The sequence below is a fragment of the Camelina sativa genome, chromosome 16, assembly GCF_030686135.1.
Source record: "Camelina sativa cultivar CO46 ecotype springtype chromosome 16, ASM3068613v1".
Lineage (NCBI taxonomy): Eukaryota > Viridiplantae > Streptophyta > Magnoliopsida > Brassicales > Brassicaceae > Camelina > Camelina sativa.
This window is the reverse complement of record NC_141895.1, coordinates 23408911-23427577: the sequence shown is the minus strand read 5'-3', so window position 1 is coordinate 23427577 and position 18667 is coordinate 23408911. Positions and strand designations below refer to the sequence as shown.

General features: G+C 36.7%; 5 protein-coding genes across 7 annotated transcripts; 3 read left to right on the top strand and 2 right to left on the bottom strand.

The window, feature by feature from the left end:
- Positions 1-7: 7 nt before the first annotated feature.
- On the bottom strand, positions 8-1573 carry LOC104751526 (small nuclear ribonucleoprotein SmD3b). The gene is made up of 5 exons (XM_010473479.3): positions 1301-1573; positions 786-838; positions 613-673; positions 463-519; positions 8-354 (listed from the first exon to the last, which is right to left on the bottom strand). The coding sequence occupies exons 1-5, from the start codon at positions 1457-1459 to the stop codon at positions 310-312; spliced, it is 375 nt and encodes a 124-aa protein (XP_010471781.1). The 5' UTR covers positions 1460-1573; the 3' UTR covers positions 8-309.
- Positions 1574-2428: 855 nt separating this feature from the next.
- LOC104751524 (putative acyl-activating enzyme 21) lies at positions 2429-4861 on the top strand. The gene is made up of 4 exons (XM_010473477.3): positions 2429-2817; positions 3015-3731; positions 3962-4317; positions 4400-4861. The coding sequence occupies exons 1-4, from the start codon at positions 2620-2622 to the stop codon at positions 4743-4745; spliced, it is 1617 nt and encodes a 538-aa protein (XP_010471779.2). The 5' UTR covers positions 2429-2619; the 3' UTR covers positions 4746-4861.
- A 158-nt stretch (positions 4862-5019) lies between these two features.
- Positions 5020-10228, top strand: LOC104751523 (pentatricopeptide repeat-containing protein At1g76280). The gene is made up of 14 exons (XM_010473475.3): positions 5020-5253; positions 5351-5417; positions 5536-5605; positions 5717-5910; positions 6115-6222; positions 6316-6498; positions 6751-7257; positions 7591-7686; positions 7788-7961; positions 8313-8540; positions 8701-8844; positions 8935-9123; positions 9231-9350; positions 9432-10228. The coding sequence occupies exons 1-14, from the start codon at positions 5240-5242 to the stop codon at positions 9822-9824; spliced, it is 2487 nt and encodes an 828-aa protein (XP_010471777.1). The 5' UTR covers positions 5020-5239; the 3' UTR covers positions 9825-10228.
- A 737-nt stretch (positions 10229-10965) lies between these two features.
- LOC104751521 (O-fucosyltransferase 16) lies at positions 10966-14866 on the top strand. Of its 2 annotated transcripts, XM_010473473.3 has the most exons (9): positions 10966-11708; positions 11800-11890; positions 12038-12114; positions 12254-12342; positions 12427-12610; positions 12908-13089; positions 13438-13540; positions 13626-13957; positions 14100-14866. In XM_010473473.3, the coding sequence occupies exons 1-9, from the start codon at positions 11505-11507 to the stop codon at positions 14554-14556; spliced, it is 1719 nt and encodes a 572-aa protein (XP_010471775.1). In that variant the 5' UTR covers positions 10966-11504; the 3' UTR covers positions 14557-14866. The 2 variants fall into 2 exon arrangements, with proteins under 2 accessions (XP_010471775.1, XP_087349304.1); XM_087493178.1 differs by lacking the exons at positions 10966-11708; positions 11800-11890; positions 12038-12114; positions 12254-12342 and having other exon boundaries at positions 12471-12610; positions 12912-13089.
- Positions 14836-18038, bottom strand: LOC104751522 (WD repeat-containing protein DWA2-like). Of its 2 annotated transcripts, none has more exons than XM_010473474.3 (13): positions 17839-18038; positions 17677-17760; positions 17461-17593; positions 17179-17290; positions 16890-16989; positions 16643-16770; positions 16413-16482; positions 16050-16138; positions 15869-15914; positions 15582-15652; positions 15424-15497; positions 15279-15337; positions 14836-15158 (listed from the first exon to the last, which is right to left on the bottom strand). In XM_010473474.3, exons 1-13 carry the CDS (start codon positions 17881-17883, stop codon positions 15117-15119), a joined length of 1053 nt encoding a protein of 350 aa, XP_010471776.1. In that variant the 5' UTR covers positions 17884-18038; the 3' UTR covers positions 14836-15116. The 2 variants fall into 2 exon arrangements, with proteins under 2 accessions (XP_010471776.1, XP_087349306.1); XM_087493180.1 differs by having other exon boundaries at positions 17192-17290; positions 17839-18018.
- Positions 18039-18667: the final 629 nt, after the last annotated feature.

Genomic DNA, 18667 nt, shown 5'->3' with positions numbered 1-18667 from the left:
CCGCTACTAGAAAAACATCATTTTCTGATTTCCAAGACAAAAAAACGAACCATTACGGAAATTTGCATCGTGAGATCTTCTACATAAGATGTGGCAATTTTCTAAAAACACCATTTGATGAAAACATGTCAATGTTTCAAACATCTTAGTAACTCAAAACACAGAAGTAGTCCCTCTTCCCTGTCATTGTTAGAGATTTTACTTACTGTGTACTTTAAAATGCATAAGTGACAAGTTTTGAAGATGGTGGATTCTCCTGGATACTGCAGATATTGTCTTAAAGAGTCGAAGCTACATTTCGAGGGTTAACTATTTCACCGCGCCCCTTCCTCCTCTTGTTCCACGCCCAGTACCCTGATGACATAACCAAGAATTCAATTAGTTGCTTTGAATTTTCCAAACATTGTCTTCTTGAGCTGTAAATCAGAAACAGAAAGGACTTAAGTGAGGCAAAAAACTTACTCTGCCTCGCATAGCACCACCTCTACCTCTGCCTACACCTATTGAAGAGCCCTTTCCCTGCATAGATCAAGTAAGAAAGATGTTATTAACTTTCCATGTTTATAAAGCATAGATGGGTTTGATAATCTCCATCACGTTCAAGAAGTATACCTTTCCCTTAGTATCCTTGAACATTGGAGCATTCTTTAGCATGTCTGGTATGATTATAAACCTGTCAATATTTTACAACAAAAAAAGGCCACTTTAATCAGTCAGCTAAGTTGTAAAAGAATGCATCAACAAAGTAAACAAGTAAATGTCAAAAAGAGTTTAGTATATAGCACCTCACTAAGCTGCCTCGAAGGAAAACATGCTCAAGCTGCGATACCTTACCATCCTGTTCCATAGAATCATGCAGAGCTCAAAAGTTAGTTTAGTTAACACTTATGAACAAAAGAATTTGAAAAATGTGTGAGAGCAGATATTAGCAGCAACACTTCATTATATAGTCTTGTAATTTATAAATCAGAATCTCCTACAGCTTCCTTCTAAGAAATTTTACAAGCCCTACTAGATCCATATCAATGGTGGAACTGTAAATAAGACAAGAGGTCACAATCTTTAGCCATCATGATTCTACATATGCACCTTCTCCAATACTAGCATATACACCAATTTAGGGATTTAACTGGCACTAATTTCACAAGGAGTCTCAATTTCAACACGAAACCTAAGCCGCTAGTAAAGTTTTTCTTCAATTCTAGGGGTTTCACGGCACCTAAATCGCCAATGGGCAAGAAACGTAAACCTAGGGTTCAACGAGAATGAAATATACAAAGCAAAAAAAAAAAAACATTACCTTGGCCGTATAGGTGATGTTCTCGAGCTGACAGTTCCAGTTATCCTCGCACTCGATCATGCTTCCTCTGTACAGCTCACCGCTCTTCAACTCCACCGTCACGATATGACCGGACGACTCGTGAAGAAGCTTCACTGGAATCCCCAAACTCCGGCTCATCTTCGCGGTTTCGAAGAAGTTTCGATTTCACAAACCCTAATTGAACCCTTCCCTTTTCCTATTTGTTGCAGCCTAGAAGGACGAAATAGTGTATCTGTTACTTATAAACAATTGGCTTCGTTAAAAACCTTCTTCTGGGCTTATATATAAAACTGGACCGGCCCATTAATTTCTTTTTGATAATACATACTTTGGTTTAATATACATGTTTTTTTTTTTTATATTAGCGATTCAAAATTTTCATTTCTTTTTTTTACATACTATGTCAAATCTGTTTAGATATTTTTTACATGTATCGAAATCTTGTCAATTAATTGATACATGTAACGATCATACTGATTAAATTACTAACTTGGAAATACCCAGCTAATATAACATGATTTTATACTTTAAATGTATAAAAAAGTCAAGAAGAAGATTTGTATTTCATTTTTGTATTACACATTTCATAATCTAATTTAAGAAAAAACTAAACGTGTCAAAATCTCATCATATTGGATTGACACATGACCAGCACAATTATGTTAGTTACTAACTTTGAAACATCTAGCTTATATCAAAAGATTATATACCTTATTAATAAATAATGACTGTGATTCTTTTTTTTTTAATAATTAGTGATATACTAAAATATTTTCTTTTTTATTTCTCTTTAAAAAATGTTATCCTTTTATTTTATTTTAATAATTTTATTGTATTTTTTTTAGATGATATATTATATATAGTTTTTTTTTAAATGTAATCATTTAACTTTACTATTTGTAATTTATTGCATAATTTTATTTTTCTATATATATATATAATAATTTTTGTTTTTTTGTGGTTGTAGAAACCTGACACCTAATAGATTGACTTAACACATGTCATGATAAAGCTTTATATAATAAGATTAGTACAAGATTTGTAAAATGCTAAAATCTTTTAACTTTAATTTCTCATAACCACCTCAGATTCACTAAGTGGCAAGTTACCAAGCAACTAAGATGTGGCAAGTTACCAAGCTCCTTCACAGATTATGTAACAAATAATGATAGATTTTCTATTACTAGATACTAAAATTGGAGTGTTACACAGAATAGTTTGCCTATATATATACAATAAGCTAATCCACAGTTTTATATGGTCTTAGTATAGCTCAACAACCATAGTGAAAATTTAAGATGGAAGGAACAATGAAGTGCTCGGCGAATTATGTCCCACTTTCTCCGATCAGCTATCTCGAGAGAGCAGCCGTCGTCTTCGGTACCAGAACCTCCGTGATATATGGTGATATTCATTACACGTGGAACCAAACACGTGACCGTTGCGTCCGCCTTGCCTCTGCTCTCTCCGACCTCGGTCTCTCGCGCCACGACGTCGTAAGTGATTTTTTTTTTTTTTAATAAAATGTAAAATTTATTGAAAAAAATACATCAAGTGCAGCTTGGTTTTAAAGAGTTTAAGGATTAATACATAGTATGAACTTCTAAACTATCTTGACGTCCTAAGTGATTGTTTAACGGCTTTTCTATCTTGATCAAGCATTGTTTAAATGGTGTTTTAATGTTTCTATCAGGTGGCTGCTTTGGCGCCAAATATTCCTGCGTTAATTGAGCTTTATTTTGGAGCTCCGATGAGTGGATCAGTACTTTGTGTGTTGAACACGCACTACGATGCTAAGATGCTTGCGATGGCGCTGGAGAAAACGAAGCCAAAAGTCTTCTTCGTTGACTCTGAGTTCCTCTCTGCCGCTGAGGAGTCTCTCACTCTCCTTTCAAACATTGAAGAACAACCTATCATCATCACAATCACAGAACATCCAACGGAGAAATCAAAACACGTACAATACGAGGACTTTCTCTCTTCCGGAAACCCTAATTTCAAACCCATACGACCAGTTGACGAATGTGATCCAATAGCGCTCAATTTCACATCTGGTACCACATCGACGCCAAAATGTGTCGTTTATAGTCACCGCGGCGCGTATCTGAACGCAATGGCTGTTGGTGTTACCAATGAGATGAAACCAATGCCGGTATATCTCTGGACAGTTCCGATGTACCATTGTAGTGGGTGGAGCTCTGTTTGGACAGTTGCAGCTTATGGAGGAGTCAACGTCTGTCTCAGAGAAGTCAACGACAAAGTTATATTTGATAGTATAGTGAAGCACAAGGTAACTGACTTTGGTGGCTCGCCTGCGGTCCTCAACATGATTGCCAATGCACAAGACTCGGTCAAGAAGTTGTTCCCATGGACCGTTCAAGTTATGAGCGGAGGATCTTCACCTCCTGAGGTAAAACTAAACTTATTCGGTTTGAACTTTTATATCTTTAGGTTATATCTTGTGCCTTGCGTAGTTGCTTTATATGTGCTTTGTTACTGTACATTATGAATGTATGTATATATTGGTTACAACATTTGGTTTAATAAGTAAAATCCAATAATGTAAAGAGCATATAGAATCCTTATGTATATAATATTTTACGTAGAACCATATTATAAGATATTAATTTATATGGATAGGTTATTTTGAGACTCAAGAAGCTAGGATTCAAAGTGATGATGGCTTTCGGATGCACGGAGTTGTATGGATTAGGAACAGCTTGTTTCTGGATGCCTGAGTGGGAGACTCTACCTGAAGAAGAGAGTATAAGGCTTAAGGCAAGAGATGGTCTCAACCATTTCGCCAAGGAAGCTGTCGATGTGTTAGACCCAACCACCATGAAATCGGTTCCACACGATGGAAAGACCATCGGGGAGATTGTTCTCCGGGGAAATACCGTCATGAGTGGTTACTACAAGAACAAAGAAGCCACTGAAGCGGCTTTTCGAGGTGGATGGTTCTGGAGTCGCGACATGGCTGTTATAGATCCTGATGGGTAAGTAAATCAAACATACATATACATATATTATTTTCATTAATTATTTTCTAATAATGATTTGATGTTTTCCGCATTCAAGATACATACATTGGAAAGATAGGTCACAAGATGTTATAACATGCGAAGGAGAAAGTATGGGGTCAAAGGAGATCGAAGGGCTTCTCTATAGCCACCCAGCGGTTTATGAAGCAGCGATAGTTGGTCAACCGGACGAAACTTTAGGAGAATCGATGTGTGCTTTCGTGAAACTCAAAGAAGGAGTTGAAGCAAAAGAGGAAGAAATCATTGAGTTCTGTAAAAGAAAGATTGGGAACACAAACATGAAGTTGGTTCCAAAGACTGTAGTTTTCACAGATGTTCCTAGGACTCCCACTGGGAAGATTCGGAAGAATGTTATGAGAAACATGACCAAGAATATGAAATAATAATTTATCGATGCAACTAGTTAAAAAATTTGTAAAACTTTATCATTGAATAACATCTAGTTTACATGTTCTATATATGTAATCTGGACATGTATAACTATGAGATTGTTCTTTCATCCATGGATGTTTGTTGCCCTGGCTCCTTGATGAAGCTATCAAACTAAACCAGTCTAAATCAAATTAAACCGGAGAGAAATCAGAAATGCATAAATGGGCCAACTGTGAAGAAGGCCCACTAATTGTTATTTTTCCATCAGTTTGATGAACCTGAAATGTTTTATATTCGTTTGCTTCTCTTCTCTTACATGTTCGCATCTCTTTGTGCAGATTGCTAGAACCCAGATACATAATCAAAACGGAGTTCCGATAAATCAAAGTCGGAAAACTTTAAAATGTTCGCTTAGAGATTTTAATTTTTGTGAAGTAAGTTTTCTCCTTTTTTCAGTAAATTTTCTAAAAAATCTCGAGGGACCTCAGAATCGAGTCTGAAAGACATGTACAGAGCTCTGTAAGTGAATTGGGCTTCTTTTTGTTTTTTGGTGTGCGTATGTTGCCTACTAGTTCAAGAATTGCTCACTGACTTGCTTCGTGTTTGTGCTATGAAGGTGGCTTTCTCCATTGCGATTTATTCTGAGCTCCTCGTCGTCAAAGTTAACGCCTTACGTATCTCGGGTTAGTTTTTATGTTGTTCCTTTCCTTGTGTAGCTTTGAGATTTGTTAACGATCATTGTTTCTTCAATTAAATTTGAAATATTTTGCAATTTTGATTTAAATGGGTATCTTATTGTAGGGACCGGGACGAAGTGGAATTGATAATGGGGCTGGTTGTTCTTGTCCTCGTAGTGTCACGACATTGATAGGTATGTCTGATTTAGCCTGTTTGTTCTCGCTATGTATTATTGATCTTACTTGGATTATTGTTAAAAGACGAGATTTTGTGACTTGAGGAGTGCATTGATTCCCATATACAGGTAATGAATTCATTCGATGGCAAGATGAGTCAACTAGGAAGATCTTACAATTGCAGATTGTTAGTGCCCTTCGATCCGGAGAGAGGCCTGGAGCGTCAGCTCTGCTTCTAGAGTTAATACAGGGGAATTACTCACTTGGTGCTGATGATTTTCATGTTATTCTAAATTATTGTGCTCGATCACCGGATCCTGTGGTAAGTTGATATATCTTTAGGCTATGTCTTTTGGTTGGTGGATGATTAAACTTTGTTTGCACCTGTTTTTTATATATGTTGCATAGTTTTAGAGTTATCTATCACTGAAGTTTTGTTGTGGCTGAGATGTATATCTCTTATTAGTTTCTCGTAGTACACTACTCTGGCTGTCTCTAACCTCAAGGCAGTAATTTGTTTCTGTAGTTTGTCATGGAGACTTACAGTGTAATGTGTAAGAAGGAAATCAGTCTGGACAGCAGATCTTTTTTGTTCATAGTACAAGCCCTTTGTAATGGGGGACACTTGGATAAGGTATGCAAATAGTCCAATCATATATTTAGTATTTCCCTACATAATATAGTTACTCACGTTTATCTATTGATTTCTCTGCCCATATTTTTTCAGGCATCAGAGTTTATTCACTCTGTTGGAGAAGATGATAGTATCTCTCCTATTCTGCCCATCTATAACTATTTTCTTGGAGCCTGTGCAAAAGCGAGAAGTGGATATCACGCTAGTAAATGTTTGGAATTGATGGATCAACGGAGTGTGGGGAAGAATGAAATAACATATGCAGCACTTCTCAAGGTTAGTTAAAGAACATATCTCATTTCAAGGCCTTTATCTTTTCCTTTTCAAGAGCTGTTCATATGTCAACTTTTAATTTTGGAGTATAGGAGATATGGACAAAACTTATATTTTCGTGATTGTCCCCATTTCTATTTTAGCTTTCCTGTCTCTTAAGGACTTTATATTGTTCCTTGACATAGAGGTTTCAATTACATTGATTTTCATTGTTGATCTTAGTTTTCTTTGTTATCTGATTACTATTATTTTCAGCTTGCAGTTTTTCAGCGCAACCTATCAGCTGTCAATGATATCTGGAGACACTATATCGACCACTATAGTCTCAATATAGTCTCTCTCAGAAAATTCATATGGTCCTATACGAGGTTGGGGGATTTGAAATCAGCATATGAATTATTGCAGTACATGGTGGATCTAGCTTTAAGAGGGGAGCTCTTTGTTCAATCCAACCGAGGAAAATTGCATTCCACGAGACTGGATATTCCTGTACCATCAAATGGTGAAACCGGATCAGAGAAAGTTGCTTTTGGAGTAAATGATCACATGGTTTCGCCAAGGTTGGATGCTCATGGCAATAACATTGTGGAGTGCAATTCGTCTGGTGCACAGAGTAATGAAATTGAGTCTTCTAAAATGGCTTTGCCGAAAGGCCAAAACATTACACCTGCAATTAGGATCCTCAGGTGGTCGTTCAATGATGTGATTCATGCGTGTGGACAATCTAAAAACTCTGAGCTAGCAAAGCAGCTAATGTTGCAGGTATCTGCTACCCCTTTCCCATTCATCCATTCCACGTCCTTATTCACTCACTATGCACTGCGTGCGATACTGTAGAGTTATGAGAAACCCCTCTTTGAAAGAGACAGTTGAATTAACGACTCTGAATGGGAAATTTGATATTTTTTGTATGAACTTGGTTGAAATTTCCAAGCTTTCATGATAATTGATACCAGCTTTCTATCGTCCTTGTTGAGCTGTAGAATTCTATTAAATAGCTGGACGCTTCCCTTTTCTTTCCTAACTGGTTCCTGTCGTGCTTTGTGATATTTGATGAAAATTCATTTCTGACTTTCTTCTTATCTACACTAACAGATGCAAAATCTTGGGTTGCTACCATCAAGCCACACATATGATGGTTTTATTAGAGCTGTTGCATTTCCAGGAGGATACGAATATGGCATGTCACTGGTAAGAGTTTATGCCATCTGTTTCATAATTTCTTTCTTTCTGTATTTTAGCTTCTTTTTTTTTTATAACGATTTCTCTTTATATTCTGTATCTCGACGCAGTTGAAAGTTATGCAGCAGCAGAATCTGAAACCATATGATTCAACTCTTGCTACGGTTTCAGCCTATTGCAGTAAAGCCTTTCAAGTTGATTTAGCTGAACATTTACTGGATCAAATATCTGAATGCTCGCACGCATATCCTTTTAATAACCTTCTTGCTGCATATGACTCCTTGGTTAGTTATTCTGATTCTACATATTGAAAGCCAGTTACACTGAATACCTCTTTTACCTTTCGCTGTTGTGTTCTCTGTGTAACCCGAATCCTCAAGTACACAAGTTTGATCCTAGATGCAATAAATTTTCAAAAGACCATACTTGTGACTATGTTGCCACTCTAATCATACGGGACGCTTGGAACAGGGTTCATGTTCTGTTCTATTAACTCTTACTCTGAATATTTGTCATGTTTCATAGGTCTTGTTATTATGTGGCAATATTTAGTACATAACCCCTGAACCTAAACAACTTTGTTCTGCTAATTTTCGTGTCACTGTGAGATTCAATTTCTACCTATTGCTTTGTAGGATCAACCAGAGCGTGCTGTCCAGGTTTTGGCTAGAATGAAACAGCTAAAACTGCGTCCAGATATGAGAACCTATGAACTGCTCTTTTCATTATTTGGTAATGTGAATGCACCATATGAGGAGGGCAACATGTTGTCCCAAGTAGACTGCTGTAAAAGGATTAATGCTATAGAAATGGACATGCTGAGAAACGGTTTTCAGCACAGTCCTATCTCAAGGCGGAATGTGGTTAGTTTCTGCTCATATAGCTAATTCTTAATCTGTTTGAAGAAGATGAATCAGATGTGACATAATTCAGTTTAAAAGCAGCTGGGAAATTGCTTTTAAGGCACTAGTATCAATCAGCACGATGAACTTATTGTTTACCCTTTCCTTTTGCTTTCTCCAGCTGAGAGCCCTCGGAGCTGAAGGAATGGTGAATGAGATGATCAGTCACCTGCAAAAAGCTGAGAGCCTGAGTTTTTACAGCAACACGTATCTAGGCACGCCTACATACAACATAGTGCTTCATTCACTTCTCGAGGCAAACGAAGTAAGTATTCATCATGTGATAGTTTTATAGAAGTTTTCATTGACCAGTATAGCAATATTAATTGATCGCTAATTCTTAAATTATATGCAGACTGATTTGGTGATCAAAATATTCAAAAGGATGATATCATGTGGCTGTCCTGCAGACGCTGCTACCTACAATATAATGATTGATTGTTGCAGCATTATTCAATCTTATAAATCAGCTTGTGCTCTAGTTTCCATGATGATCCGTGACGGGTTTGCTCCAAAAGCTGTTACGTTTACTGCGTTGATGAAGGTAATAGCAGAGTATCTGGTTACCATTTTAAATGTTTGCTGCCAAATCTAGCAGCTTATTCCTGTTCCTTTCTTTTCCAACTAACAAAAGCTGTGAAATTCTCTTAGATTTTGTTGAATGATGGGAATTTCGAGGAGGCACTTAATCTCTTGGATCAAGCTGCATTGGAAGAGATACATCTTGATATCTTATCATACAACACCATTTTGCGTAAAGCATTTGAGAAGGTACATAAATTTGTTGTCAAAACGCTAAAAGTAATGAAAAAAAAACAAACTGCTTTAGTGTGCACATAACTTTGTCTGCAGGGAATGATTGATGTGATTGAGTACATAGTGGAGCAAATGCACCGAGAGAAAGTGAATCCAGATCCAACGACATGCCATTATGTTTTCACTTGCTATGTGGAACAAGGGTATCATGCAACAGCGGTAGAAGCTTTGAATGTTCTGAGCTTAAGGATGCTCAACGAAGAAGACAAAGAGAGTCTTCAGGAGAAGAAAAAAGAGCTTGAAGAAAATTTCATCATGAGCGAAGATCCTGAAGCCGAAACAAAGATAATCGAGCTGTTCAGAGACTCTGAGGAGCATCTTGCTGCAGCACTTCTGAATCTAAGATGGTGCGCGCTGCTCGAGTCCCGAATTATATGGTCAGAAAACCAAAGCCCTTGGGCCAGAGAATTATCCAAAAAGTATGGTTAATAGGTAGAATGTGAACTGTTCAGTGTTATTAAAGAAGAGCGGTTTTGGTTTCTTCCTCTTGGCTGTTGATTCTCTGCCACTTCACGGAAGCTGCTTCGTTTTGGTTTTGTATCATGTACAAACTGGTGATTCTAATTGATGACATTCAACCTTTTTGGAGGTCACCAATCAACCAAACGAACGGTTCGTTTTGGTGGTTCATTAAGACGAGTTGATGAGACGGATCAACAAGACGGTTAGAAGCATTATTAAGCGGCTACAAACCACCACCACCACCTATAAAACAAGGCCAATTGCGAACCATCATCAAATGAGATTGAGTTTTAGTATTTTTTTTTTAGACTCTTTTTTTTAAAAAATCTTTCAACAACTAAATATTGAAATATATATTTAATTTTGAACAATTTCTACAGCCAAAGAAATTATAATTGCACATGAAACTTGGTTATCCGAAGTTGTACTTGTGTTTTCTAACCAAGTTTTAAAATTAAAAAGGGTGCAATGCATATGAATAAGACATGATCTTGAAACTTGATTCACTTAAAACAAGAAAAAGAATAATTACTGTGAAAACATAAAGGACAGATGCAAACGACAGAAACAAACGTAATAATGTTTACAACTTGTCCTGTTTCTCTTATCTTTTCTTTTATTTGTATTTTACTCATCCAAATACAAATTGTTTACCATAGATAGCGGACCAATCCATATAGTTTTAGATGATTTCACACCATAAAATAGAATACCATCCAATATTGTACCAACAATACAAACAAAAAGAAGATATTTTTCTAAGTAATAAAGCAGAAGTAGAAAGGAGAAGATATTTTTCTAAGTAATAAAGCAGAAGTAGAAAGGAGAAGATATTTTTTCCCTTTAACCAAAATGGACTAGAATAGTGTAGAATGGTAAAATGAAGATATTCACTCAATGGCAAACAAATCGTAGCTATAAAATGCCAATTAGTAATATGTGTACTCATTTATACAACTCACTCCTATATCTTTAACTTAATTACTGGGGACAGTTCTCATTATTCTTTTGTCAACCATTGGGGACATTTGTTTGTTTGTTTTTGCCGACTTGGGGACATCTGTGTGTGAAGTGAGTATAAACTCCATTGATTCATAATTTCATATATATCCCTGATAATAATGTTTTTCTCAATGGAGATAACAACTAAAGTTATGCAAAAATATGATTTAGACAAAAGCTTAAGCTTATAACTTAATTTTAGAACTAATGCTGCTGCCGACTGCCGTAGATCACTTAAGATTTTGATACAAACTTTTTTTTATTTTACACCTTATATATTAATTTAATAATGTATAAAGTTAGGTAATAAAGTTAAGTCATTAGTCAACAGTCATCAAAATTTACAGCTTTTTTAATAAACACTAAAACTAGTAGAGCTCTGTCTATAAAAGTGCTGTAGAAACAAAAGGAACTCGATTTCTCTTTCTCTGATTCATATGTTTGTTTGAAGAAAAAGAGAATACTAATATTGTTGTTGTTGTCGCTCGTGATCGACAACAATGCTCTTCTGTGATCCTTTTGTCAAACACAGTAACATTCTAAACATGTTTTGATTTCTAAAAATCCAAACTTTTTTTTTTTCTTTCTTTCAAATCTCTCTGTGGGGCTCTCTCAGTGCGGCGAGGTAGTTACGCGGCAGCCGCCATGACTTTCCATCGGCGGCGCTATCCTTACTACAACCGTCTCCGCCGTCTCCTTCCTCTCGTTTTCGCCGTCTCCTTATCTCTCCTCATTCTTTTCGCTTTTCTCTCTTTCTTTGCTCCGCCTCCTGGAGATTCCGATCGCCTTCACCCTGGCGTTCGCTACTCATCCAATGATCCGATCAAAGCTACCGGTTTTCGAGTTCCGGTTAGTGTGCTTTTTTTTCTTCATTTATTCTTTCGCTAAAGATTGAAACTTTTAGAACCTATTTGATGATTTTGGATCCATCGGGATACAGAGGGGTGGAGGCAGACCAGATCGTGATATCTGGCGTTCACGAAATGCTGAGTTCTTCTATGGATGCAGCAATGCCAGCAGCAAATTCGCTAGTGCGTAACAAACACTCTTTAATCATCATATTCAGTTGTTGGGTCATTTAGTTAGTTACATTGATCTTACCAAAGTATGAATCTTTCAATTAGTTGGAACTTGGAATCAGGCATTGATGATACTAATATCCGATTACTTTTTTGTAGATGCGAAAACAGTGACGAGAAATGATAGATACTTGGTAATAGCCACTAGTGGTGGTTTGAATCAACAGCGAACTGGAGTGAGTTTCTTGTTCATACCTATCTCCCATAGATTATCACAATACGAGCATTTGTTTACTCCTTAATCAGCTAATGGATCTTGTGTAATCATATGGCAATTTGTTCTAAGTCGGAGTTTTTAAATGCATCTTTCTGCAGATTGTAGATGCAGTTGTTGCGGCAAGAATACTAAATGCTACTCTTGTTGTTCCCAAGTTAGACCAGAAGTCTTACTGGAAGGATGCCAGGTTCGGGACAGAATTAGCATACGTATTGTTGTTCTTCGAAACGAAAATCAAATGTTTAGTAGTAACTTTGTGCGTCCTGTGCAGTGACTTCTCGCATATTTTCGATGTTGATTGGTTTATATCGTTTCTGTCGGAATACGTCAAAATTATAAAGCAACTTCCACTAAAAGGAGGACGAGTATGGACTCCAAGTAGAATGCGTGTACCACGGAAATGTAGCGAGAGATGCTATATTAACCGTGTTTCACCTGTTCTTAACAAAAGGCATGTAAGTTTCCTTCTTCTTTTAAACTTTTTCTTGTTGCCTTTTTTATTTTTTCCTCATGGAACCAATATGTCTAAGCAAATTGTCTGTTGTCTTTGATTCTTTTTCGATTCTTTGTACGCGCTGTTGGTTTATAGTCTTCCTTGTATTTATTTCGTTGATTTCTAGCATGTCGATGTTTTGTTTATGCTTTTTTCTAATCATAGTCCTTGAAGCATTTTTTACCCGTGGAGAAGTGGTTGTCTTTGAATAAGCATCTCGCTATAAGCTTATATTATCGCTTTTGTCTGTATGATTCAGGCAGTTCAACTGAACAAATTTGACTATAGACTTTCAAACAAGTTGAGCGATGACTTGCAAAAGCTAAGATGTAGAGTAAATTACCATGCTCTAAAGTTCACTGATCCTATACTTACAATGGGCAATGAATTGGTCCGGCGCATGCGATTGAGGAGCAAACACTTCATTGCGTTACACCTAAGGTAGACCACCATTCACCTTATATCCTGATATTTCTTTATTTTACACTGTTACTGAACAAGGGAAATGTACTGGGGAGAACTACTAACATATAGCACAGCTGAAAACTCTTAGCATGGCTTTGGTACTTTTAGTTCAAGCATCCTGTGGCCAATGCTCTTATCTTCTTCTTTTTTGGTAGAGTCAATGCTCTTATCTGATAGAGCTAGTTGTATCTTGGAGTTCCTTAGAAACTCCTTCACATTTGGCATTCTAATCTACAAGAAATCTTTAAAATATTCTACTTATCCATGTTGAAAGTACACATACTAGAGAATGTCTTGACGCAAACAATAATGACTTCGTCACAGGTTTGAACCTGATATGCTTGCATTCTCGGGATGCTATTATGGTGGTGGTGATAAGGAAAAGAGAGAACTTGCAGCAATCAGAAGGAGATGGAAAACATTACATGTATGCCTATTCTGTAATTTTTTTGGAAATTACATAGTTGTATATTAACTAGCTATTAGTGACTGTATTTGAAATTTTATGGCAGATTAACAACCCAGATAAACAAAGGCGACAAGGAAGATGTCCGCTAACTCCAGAAGAAGTGGGACTGATGCTTAGAGCTTTGGGATATGGCAGTGATGTTCACATATATGTTGCGTCTGGTGAAGTATATGGAGGAGAAGAATCTTTAGCTCCTCTGAAAGCACTCTTTCCACACTTCTATTCAAAAGACACTATAGCTACAAAGGAAGAGTTAGAACCGTTTGCTTCATACTCTTCTAGAATGGCTGCTCTTGACTTCCTTGTTTGTGACGAAAGCGACGTATTTGTAACCAACAACAATGGCAATATGGCAAAGATATTGGCTGGGAGGAGGTACTGAAACATCTTCTTCTTATTCATTTCCGGTTCGTCTCTTTGATGCAAATGATGCAAATGCTAGGTTGAAACCAATTCAAAATGTTCCTTTGATACAATTGCAAAGGTTTAAGCTTTTTTGGTTATATGAAATCTGCAGGAGATACTTTGGACATAAACCCACTGTTAGGCCAAATGCAAAAAAGCTTTACAGATTATTCATGAACAAAGAGAACACAACGTGGGAGGAATTTTCGACTAGAGTCCGTTCGTTTCAGAGAGGGTTCATGGGAGAGCCAAAGGAAGTAAGAGCAGGTAGAGGTGAATTTCACGAGAACCCATCCACGTGCATATGCGAAGATACAGAGGCTAAGGCAAAGGCGCAAGTAGAATCTAGAAAACTTGGAAAGAAAAACAAATATACAAGTAAAGACGCAGCAGTAACAGTAACCAATGATGATCAAACCGAAGAGGATGAACCAGATTGGTCGGAGCCAGACTATGAGGAAGAACAGAGTGATCTTCAGGACAGAGGATTATACAACGGGACAAGTTTAGATTACGATGATCCATCTACCTCTGATGAGCCTGAGCTTGAAGAAATGCTATCAGACTAGGTAGATTCACATCATTACAACTGAATCTCTCCTCTGCTTGGACACTTGACAGCAGGTTTTCCAACCTTGGGGCTAGGCCTTGTTGTCACCATTTTGCATCTGATGACTCCTGTACATAGAACCGCGCTATAGAGCATCGTTTTGTTTACCAGAAAAGAACAATTTTTTGGGGTCATGTTTTAGCAATATTCGGAATCATGGCTTTACCAGAGATGTAGCTATATAAAAAGAAAGGCATATGTAGCATTATGACAAGAAATTTCACTTACTGGTGATTACTTATTTGAATATTTTCTTTTTATAGACCAAAGTATCTACGAGCCTACGAGGTGTGCTTTTTTACATATTCGTAAGGATCTTACTTCTCACCGCTTTCAAGTGAGTCTCTTCATATCATTTAACATAAAGTAGATATAGTGATTAGAGATGAACAGAGACGCTAGTAAAAGTTCAATAGTTGTAGTGATGTGACCATTGTTATCAATTCAAAATTTGTATAAAATGATAACATATGGCAGTGAGCTTTTCCTCTGAAGCCTTCTTCGATTGAGTGCATGTACCTATCTTCTTGGCAGGAACGGCTTGACGGATTCGATCACAACCTAACATAAGCCAACACCAAAATTATAAGATGAACTCTCCAAACTGCTTTGAGTTCTTTATAATTGGCGCAACAAATGGTTTATTTCTTAGTTCTTTAGGTTTTAAGCAAAGTTGCTTACCCTCCCGTCATATGACAATGACGCAAAAATCCAAGGCTCACGCGAGCTCCAAGCGAGTCCTGTGAGAGCAATTATTTTAGTAATTTTAGGAATTTTAAGTGGAAGAGAATTGTTACTAAACTCAGTTTGGTCCAAGAGCATTTACCATAGACACTGTCTTCGTAGTCAGTATAAGAATTAAGCAACGGATTCACACGCAGACGCGAGGCTTCCACTAGGCTGTACAACATCGGCATTATAATAAAAGGTCAAAACAAAGTTGGAAGAATGCATATCATAGGGTGCGATTACAGAGAAATTAACCTTTCTGAGGTTTTCTTCTCACTAGATGCTGAAGCAAACCACAAGTTGACAGCTGAGTCTGTTCCAACGCTCTGTGTTGGTTAACTTAATCAGAAACTAACGCTTTCAATAAACATAGTGACAGGACATGTATTCGAATCATCAACTTTAAGCCTCTAGTACAGAAACGAAATAACTTTTGGACAGGTAAAAGTATCATCGCTACTGATCCAGAACACTTCATCTTATAGTCTATTACAGAACCGTCTAATTGTGCTAAGAAGGAATAGGTAGGAGAAAATGAGTACCAGAATTAGCTCTTCATACTCAGGGTTACACCTGACAGCCCATGTCCTGCAATATTTTCCCGAAAGAACGATCACGTTCGAAACAAATCCCAGGTCCAAAGCATCGGATTTGTGTGCATGTGTAGCAGAACTATTTGATGGAAAAAAAAAAATCCACCGATAAAAATAGAGCTTCAGTTACCAGTGTGTATGACCAGGGAGCTCTTGCACAGGAACCTTGGCCTTCCGAAGATCCCAGATATGTATACCAGATTCATCATCTGCAGAGACCTACATAATCGACAGTCCAATGCATAAAGACAAACATCTGATACCATTTCTGTAATATAGTGGATCCCCTTTCTTTCAGAACAAACATTCTAGCCATGATTATAAATTTTACATGAAATGAGAAAAGTACTTCCTTGTTCCTTCCCATTTGCAATGTATATAAACAGTTTGTTTTCTCCCTGTGGAGTACAGTTTTTTTCTTTTTTTTATAAAGCTCGTTGTTTGCATTGGTTGAGAAGCATTTACAATATTTACAAACAGAGTAAAGTCTTACGAGTATATGTTCCCTCTTGAGATTGTAATTAACATTCCGTACATGGGCACGTTCAATAGAATTAACCTTCCTGTAAATTTGCAAACATATCAAACTCAACATAATGGTTAATATTTTAGAACCCAAAAAGTAAAAGACTATTGATTAAGTGAAACCCGCTAGATGCGCATGCAGGAATACAATAATATAACTTTCATGGGAACATGGGAGAGGAACAAATGATAACATACTTCATAGTCCGTAAGTCCCAAAACTGGATAGATGATTCAGAAGTCGCTGCAACAGAATTCAGATCATGTGGATTCCATGCTCCACCAGATAAAGAATGACGCATCCCAGCCGACTCCTTATATAAAACCTATAATTAGCCAAAAAGCTATTAAGGAGAAAGTACCTCAAAGGTGGTCTATAAACACAGGAGCCAAATATGATTCAAAGAGTTTTCTTTTTCTCTCCCTTCTTTGTAGCTAAAGTCACCTCAGCACTTTGTTTTGAAGAATCTAAACTCCACAAGACAAGGTTTTGTTCATCCATGCTGATTAACTTGTCTGATTTTCCAGAGGGACACCAAAGAACGCTGTTTCCACAACAAGGAAATAGAGTCTTCATGACAATGAGGATAAATAAAAGTAACAAGTTCCAGCAACTGAAAAGTAAAGTAGAATCCCTGGCTTGTGTAGGCGAGCTAAACACAAATCTTTTAAGACTTCGGGACTACAAGACTCAGTAGATACACACTGCTGGAAACAGTAAACCATGAACTCACCAATTAATCTTACCAACATGTGCATCAAGGGAAGCAACACACTCCAATGTTGAAGAATTCGATTGACCATATGGCTCAGGAATCTGCCATACCGCTGCTCCAAATGAATCGCCTTTGAAATGAAAACAACATTGTAAGTCTCTGACCAGTGGTTTGACCAAAACATGAATTTTTTTATTTTCAACTACATACAAATGCTGAGACGAATCATAGTTTCAATTTCTGAGATTACCATCAAATCAACTCACAAAATTAGCAATTTCGAGATGAGACTTCAATTACCAGTGGAGAAGACAGTAGAGAAAATGCGTTGATCGAAAGGGCAAGAAGCAAGGTCCCAAATCTCATTGGGATGAGAGAACAAACCCTCACATAACAGCTCAGATCCACCAGATGACAAACGAAGCAGATGAACCTTTAAAAAAAAATCAACAAATCAGAATCTTCCGATCCAGAAACAACAAGAGACGAAAAAACAGATCTAAATTGATCGATCACCTCGTTCTCTTCTTTCAAACTTAGGGTTCCAGTGAGGAAGCTGGTGTGATCTTTATCAGCTTTCACATCCGATATACATCTAGCCTGGAAATCAACAAAATTCACAATGGTAGTAGTACAAAGAAAGGGTCCGAAACGAAGAAGATGGGTGAGCTAAGCTACCTGATACTTCAAACCGTAACCAATTCCAGATGATCCACCTTGCATTGCTTTCTCGACGCCTGAGCCAACGTTACGGATTCAGGAAGATGAGATCTCTTCAACGATTTGCCGCTCTCTCTGATGATTTTGCTGGTTCGAGCAGATGATATCAATGGGCCTATAGCGACGAGACATTTAAGCCCATTAATATAACCCACTATACTTATATAATTAAAAGGGTTTTGTACAAATTGAGTCATTAAGGTAAGAAAAAGTGATTAATGATAGCCTGTTAATTTTATGGTTGACAGCAATAATTTTTGTATCCAAAATAAGGAAATTTTAAATTTTAGATCTAAATAAAATAACTTAACTATATATCTAAATAAATAATTAAATATATAAGCAAATGTGAAAGATTATATAGATCCATTAATTAAATATAATAAATACTTAAAGATATATATATATATCTATAAAATAATTAAATATATAACCAAATGTTAAAAATCTGAAAGAAGTAAATTGACTCATATCTATTATCTTGTCACCCAGATCTTCACAATACCAAAAAAATAATGTAACAAATTCATAGGAAATAAAGAAAATATTATTATATACTCATTTCTTGCACCAAAACAAAATTTGGAACCTCATTTTTATACAATTAAAGGACACGTCTATATATATTGATATACATATTAACATTTACAGTTAATATACAATGCTCTCACATGAATATACAATTATACATGTCATATTATTATTTTCCTTTTTCTTTTTGTCAATGAATATACATTTAGACTATTCTTGGACGACAACAAATACTATTCTTTTCCTCTTGTCAAAT

Coding starts and splice junctions, on each gene's coding strand:
- LOC104751521 (XM_010473473.3), top strand. CDS start 11,505: ATGACTTTCCATCGGCGGCGCTATCCTTACTACAACCGTCTCCGCCGT. Junction 12,343..12,426: donor TCTTACTGGAAGGATGCCAG/GTTCGGGACAGA, acceptor CGTCCTGTGCAG/TGACTTCTCGCATATTTTCG. Junction 12,611..12,907: donor CTGTTCTTAACAAAAGGCAT/GTAAGTTTCCTT, acceptor TGTATGATTCAG/GCAGTTCAACTGAACAAATT.
- LOC104751522 (XM_010473474.3), bottom strand. CDS start 17,883: ATGCAAGGTGGATCATCTGGAATTGGTTACGGTTTGAAGTATCAG. Junction 17,761..17,838: donor GTTACGGTTTGAAGTATCAG/GTAGCTTAGCTC, acceptor GTTGATTTCCAG/GCTAGATGTATATCGGATGT. Junction 15,338..15,423: donor CTACGAAGACAGTGTCTATG/GTAAATGCTCTT, acceptor TTGCTCTCACAG/GACTCGCTTGGAGCTCGCGT.
- LOC104751523 (XM_010473475.3), top strand. Junction 6,499..6,750: donor CATATGCAGCACTTCTCAAG/GTTAGTTAAAGA, acceptor TATTATTTTCAG/CTTGCAGTTTTTCAGCGCAA. Junction 9,124..9,230: donor CGTTTACTGCGTTGATGAAG/GTAATAGCAGAG, acceptor AAATTCTCTTAG/ATTTTGTTGAATGATGGGAA.
- LOC104751526 (XM_010473479.3), bottom strand. CDS start 1,459: ATGAGCCGGAGTTTGGGGATTCCAGTGAAGCTTCTTCACGAGTCGTCC. Junction 839..1,300: donor ACATCACCTATACGGCCAAG/GTAATGTTTTTT, acceptor TCTATGGAACAG/GATGGTAAGGTATCGCAGCT. Junction 674..785: donor CTTCGAGGCAGCTTAGTGAG/GTGCTATATACT, acceptor AAATATTGACAG/GTTTATAATCATACCAGACA.
- LOC104751524 (XM_010473477.3), top strand. CDS start 2,620: ATGGAAGGAACAATGAAGTGCTCGGCGAATTATGTCCCACTTTCTCCG. Junction 2,818..3,014: donor GTCTCTCGCGCCACGACGTC/GTAAGTGATTTT, acceptor TGTTTCTATCAG/GTGGCTGCTTTGGCGCCAAA. Junction 3,732..3,961: donor GAGGATCTTCACCTCCTGAG/GTAAAACTAAAC, acceptor TTATATGGATAG/GTTATTTTGAGACTCAAGAA.